Raw genomic sequence first — 5,996 nt, 5'->3', positions numbered from 1 at the left:
GATGCAAGTCAGCTTTAATATTGAATTGGGGAATCTCTGGAAAGATGGCACTGAAGCTCAAGATATTGTGTTACTCTGAAACAGGCTTACTGTTTCCTCGGGTCTGTTTATGTCATAATACTCCAATTGTATTTTGAAAGGAGCATCGACCAAAATTTCTCCTTTAAAAGTACGAGTACACATACGAGGCTTACATGTTGTAAAGCATCCACGTCCCGCTGCTTTAACATTGCACTTAGTAGTACAAAAAAGGGAAACCCCTTCACAATTCATACGAACCATTATCATTTACCACAACTCAGATCACACGTACTCAGTGTAGTTAAGTTGAATATGCATGTTCTACTTTTTAAGTAAGTTAAGTGTCGATCAGTAAAACTGCTGATTTCTTCTTAGTCTGAGAGTCTAACTTAACTGTGACAAACACTTCAAAAGGACAGGCAATCTTTGGTACAGACGATGAAATGAGATTGACGGGAAAGAGTTGGCACCAGACAACACAACGTCATTATTGCCAAACGACTCGGCAAATATTTATGCTAAGGAGATTTATAATCAAGAGCTGCTATCGTATTTTATAATAACCTTGAAATTATTGGAATGTCGTTGTTAGGCCGTATATAGTTTTAAGAATTGTATTTTGGAGCTTCAAGTATATTTTAGTCTTAAACAGGTTATCTGTTTACATTGTATTAAAGTATACCTTACTAACAGTATTGAAGGAATACCTGTGTTCGGTGTTTGATTTACAACTTTTACCTACCTGCACTGGTGCATTCAGCTCAAAAAAATCTACATGCACAGCAAAATTGTACATGGACCAAACTATTAGCAAACATAAAGTCACATGGAATACCAGAAGAACATATTTTATCCAAGAAACGCTTTACATTTCTAAAAGGCTAATGCTGGTTTCAAACTTTCCTGCCAATTGCCGCTCTGACGACGATTTTTCTTCACTGTTCAGTCGCACCAGAAACGTTAGCGATGACCAGCGACAATCCGATATATATATCGATCACCGCTTTGCCCAAGCGGCAGCATCGCTAGGAGTTGAATTCAAGCCTCAACTGGGAGCGACAACATTGGCTTTCATAGTCATGCCGCTGCCGCTGAGCGGTGCGACACTTTTCAGAAGAGCGCAAGCGGCAGAAAGTGTGAAACAAGCATACATAATGTATTTGCTAGGACAGAAACATCTCCACAGAAATGTAAATACCAGATCATCATTGATCAAGCCATCGGCTAAAATGGCAAAATCTCGTTTCATGAGAAATAATTTATTAGATTAGCTTAACCCAAATTAACTTTTGTTTAAGTTTTTCAAAATATTTGCATATTTTTCGCTCGCAGATTCGTTTAGAGCATACGTGCCATATGAATAAAAGCTTCATAGCAGCCTTCATTTCATGCTTATTGTTACCTCGTATCATAACGTAATGTAGCATCATCTAGAATTGTTGACCAAGAAATTATGTTCAGAGAAGCGTCATACGTGGCCAAATCAAACCTGCTAAGTAGTTGAAAGAAAACGAATGAGTTCTCAATTTACACTACAACCACACAATTGACATTTATATCTGAGACAATCCTAGTCCAGATACAGGACAGTTAATAGTTATTTAATGACTGACCAATCAGAGGCCAAGGCTTGTGCTTCCTAAGCCCATTGGACTCTCATCGTCTTGTCTTCTGGTAATTGATATTCTATTTGTCCATTTTGTGTTCAATCTTGATGCTTCAAATGTAGACCAATTATTGCAGTCTCGTATCATGTCTATTAATACGAAGTTGCCGCTTGACAAAATAGATTATCCTATCATCACGGTTGTTTGGTGGGATCATTTATTAATTTTTCAAACAAAACATCATGTGCAACCAAATTTTAGGCTTTAACAGCTAAAAAGTGATCATGCTAATGTATACAGATGTTTTTGAGTCATTCTCAACTTTAATTTCCCCTCTTTTACAAAATTATTCCCTTTAATAGTATTTTTAAAGCTTTTTCGGATATAAAATGTATCTATTAATGACAAAATTGGTGGCGCTATTTAGTTACTGGAAATTACTCTCTCAAGCTTTTAATATAAATAATTCATTTTATTGTTTGATAAAATATGTTTATAAAATTTGCTTCATGCTTGTTTCACCTATTCCAGCTGTTTTAATGGCAGTATTAATCACGTAAACCTTGCAAATAAAGAAATTTGATTTAGGATAAATAGCGCCATCTATAGTTTGCATTTAGTTAATAATGAAGCCAATTCTATATACATCAAACAACCGTGTCATGTTAACCGAATGCTGTAGAGCGTCCAGATAGTTCCTTATGTGTGGTTTTGTTCTTCTTTTTTTTATAATTTATTATCATTAATTCTTGTTGGCCTTTCATATGTTCGTCTTTCTTGTTCGTTCCCCAGGGCGTTAATTCCAAATAAGGGTGTCATCATTCTTTCGCAGAAATTCAATAGAAATGGTAGGTTTTTTTTCATACAACTGCGCTTAGGATACCAATGTCAGTGTATTTTGATAAAAAAAAGTATGCCTGCGCCTTTTTCCTGTGTCAGGATGCTGTATATCGTGGATTTGTTTATATTCTAAAACCTAATTTGAAACTTCTTCTTAGGTAAGGCAAATACAATAGTAAAATTATCCTTTTTTATGGTTCACAGGGCAATGGGCTAGTTCTTTGTTCTTGCTTAAAAGTCTGTCCGTCTTTTTTGTTTGTCGATCTGTCTGTCTTTCTTTAATAAATTATTACCTTTTTCTTTGTCTAAATGCAGGCGTTGGTATGCTATGTCTGTGTATTGTCATAGTCTTTTTTGGCGCGACATTTTGACACTCTCTCTCTCTAAGGTCACATTGCATACACGTATGCAGGTGTGGTTCGTATGAGAGTATGCCATCGAATGCGGTCAGCGGCAGCCCTGGTAGCCTCAGTGATGCTCAGGCCAGTGATAATTTTGATGTCGTCAAGCCAGCTCGCTGCAGGTCTGCCTCTCTTGCGTTTTCCCTCAACCATTCCTTGGACAATTGTTTTCTGAAGGCAGTGATGTCTGGTGATGTGGCCAAAGTATGATAACTTTCTAGAAATGATATCGGCTCGCAAGGTCTTCTGAACTCCAAGCTCTTGAAGAACCCACTCATTTGTTTTCCTGGCAGTCCATGGAATCCTCAGGATTCGTCGATAGCACCACAACTCAAAAGAATCCAGTCTCTTCCTGTCTCTTCCTGCATGTCATATAATTTCATCGTCCAAGATTCAGATCCATATGATGCCACAGCAAATGCTGTTGATTTTAGCAAACGAACCTTGAGGGATAATGGAAGTTTACTTTTCCACAGTTTGGTCAGGTTTCAGACTACACCTCGAGCTATTGCCAATCTTCGTTTTATCTCCTGGGTGCAGTCACTTTTGGTGTTAATGATGGAACCCAGAAATTCAAAGCTTTCCACCTCTTCAATGAAATCACCCTCTAAGGAAAAGTTTGCGTCTGTATCATTTCGTCCTGCGTCTACAATCATGACTTTCGTCTTCTTTGTGTTCCAGATCAGTCCCCTCTGTTCACTTGCCGATTTTATTGCTTTCAATAGATCCATCAATTCCTCTTTGCTACTGCAAACCAGGGTTGTGTCGTCTGCATATCTGAGATTTGTGATCCGCTGACCAGCTATGGTAACACCTCCTCCAAAGTCTTCCAAAACATCTCTCATGATGCTCTCAGCATAGATGTTGAAGAGCTGAGGAGACAAAATGCACCCTTGTCTCACACCTCTGCCAATTTGGAACCACTCTGAGTCACCTCTACTCGTCCTGACTGAAGATTCCTGATCCTGGTATAGCGTACTGATGAGCTTCACCACGTGACCGGGGAATCCCATATCCCCCATAATGTTCCATAGGTCATGTAGGTCTTGATGGTTGACACAGTCAAATGTCTTGCTGTAATCGATTAAACAAAGGTAGAGTGGAATGGAATGTCCTCTGCATTTTTCAACGATATTACGCATATTGACAATTTGATCCCTGGTGCCTCTTCCTGCTCTAAACCCGGCCTGTTCGTCTGCTATCTCAGTCTCGAGCCTCTGTCTCATTCTGTTATTGATGATCTTGAGAAGGATCTTGCTGGCGTGACTGATTAGGCTGATGGTTCGGTGGTTTGAGCACTCTTTTATATTTCCTTTCTTTGGTATCGGGATAAATACTGCTCTCTTCCAGTCCTTAGGCCATTCCGCATCCCTCCAGATTTTGTCACATAGCTTCTACATGATGATCACACCTTGCTCACCAGAGGCCTTCCAGAGTTCACCTGGAATCTCATCACAGCCTGGTGATTTCCTATTTTTATCTCTTTCATTGATTTACGAACTTCATCCAGTAGTGGTGGTGGTTCAGGGTCAATTTCACCTGAATCATTGATGGTGGGTTCCTCCTCTGCTTTCTGTTCATAAAGCTCAGTGCAGTATTCTGCCCATCGGGTCTTGATGTCTTCGCTCTCTGTAAGCGTGGTGCCATTTCTATCATTTATAACATCAGATCTTGCCGAAGTTTTTGAGTCAGTTCCTTAACCAAAGCAAACACCTTCTTGGAGTCGTTTCCTGCTTTTTCCATATCCTCACATTTCCTCTCAACAAAGTCTCGTTGATCAGCTCTGACTGCTTTTGTTACTTCTCTGTGTTGTTTCCTCCATTCTGGCAAATCTCCTCTTTTTTCTGGCTTCCTGTCTCTTATCAGCAAGCTCCATTGTATTCTTAGATATCCAGGGCTGCTTCTTTTTCTTCTTCTTTGTGATGTTTTCTTCTGCTGCACTTAGCACTGCTTCCTTCATTTCTTCCCACAATTCATTTGGAGAGAGTTCTTCCTCATCCGTTCGAAGAAGCGCCTCAAAACGGTGCCCCACACTAACTGTGTATTGCTCTGGAATTTTGTCCACATCAAATCTCACTGGTGGTGTCACTCGCTTCTTTGCTTTGAGTTTCAGCTTCATCCGTGCGACCAGTAGATGGTGGTCACTGCCGCAGTCTGCACCTGGTCTGGTTCGTACACTGAACAATGAAGAGCGCCATCCATAATCAATCTGATTTTTCACATTTCCCCATGGGCTCCACCAAGTCCACAGTCTGCGAGGGTGCTGCTGAAAGAAGGTGTTTCCAACAATCAGGTCGTTTGCCTGACAAAACTCTTCCAAACTGTCTCCACGATCGTTTCTTTCTCCTAATCTAAACTTTCCAATTAACCTTGATTTGATGTCACACTTGCAAACTTTTGCATTCCAGTCTCCCAGGATGATAAGCATATCTTTGCTTGGAATCTTATCCAGGACATCTTGGAGCTGACCATAAAAGTTTTCCATCGCTTCATCAGATGCAGTGGATGTTGGTGCATAAACCTGGACAACTGACACGACACGGTGAAATAATCAAAAGAAAGTTACCAAGAAAGCAATTTAACCTATCCGTTAGGTATTTGGTTTGATTTACAAACAGCTCTAAGCGTATCACCTTATGAATATCCTGTACAAATCACTGTAATGTAATCTCGCTTCCATCCAGAAACCCTAATGTATAAATTACACAGTCGACTTACTATTTCTTTTTGGGGACACATAAGGTGTTAGGTACAGAGTTTAACCATATTCAGATCAGGCGTAATGGCTATGTATTTTGGCAAAGAAAATCACAACTTACGTATACTTCTGTGAGGTTCATTTTGGGCAATCTGAATCAGTACCATCAGTACGTGTGTGTGTAAGCATTTTTTTTTCAAAATAAATACGATACTGTTAAACCCATAGCATTGCGAAACATCAAATCAGAAAGAAATAGATTAAATTGCTCTCGCATTTGAGTGTTACTGATACTTGAAACGATTTCAACTCTACATTATGATTTCAATTCTACATTATGATTTCAACATCCATTGTTTGAAACTTAGTTCACCGGGATAAAAATATACAGATATGCGGTTCCCTGTTGTTAGCTGGCAGTGAAAGGAA

The 5,996-nt window shown here is 39.4% G+C and overlaps 1 protein-coding gene across 1 annotated transcript; it reads right to left on the bottom strand.

Moving 5' to 3' along the window:
* Positions 1-4,274: 4,274 nt before the first annotated feature.
* Positions 4,275-5,354, bottom strand: LOC140163489 (uncharacterized). Its single transcript, XM_072186802.1, has 2 exons — positions 4,670-5,354; positions 4,275-4,498 (listed from the first exon to the last, which is right to left on the bottom strand). Exons 1-2 carry the CDS (start codon positions 5,352-5,354, stop codon positions 4,275-4,277), a joined length of 909 nt encoding a protein of 302 aa, XP_072042903.1.
* Positions 5,355-5,996: the final 642 nt, after the last annotated feature.

The sequence above is a fragment of the Amphiura filiformis genome, chromosome 11 (genome assembly GCF_039555335.1).
Source record: "Amphiura filiformis chromosome 11, Afil_fr2py, whole genome shotgun sequence".
NCBI classification, from domain to species: Eukaryota; Metazoa; Echinodermata; class Ophiuroidea; order Amphilepidida; family Amphiuridae; genus Amphiura; species Amphiura filiformis.
The sequence above is the reverse complement of the archived record's forward strand: the minus strand, read 5'-3'. Positions and strand labels throughout refer to the sequence as shown.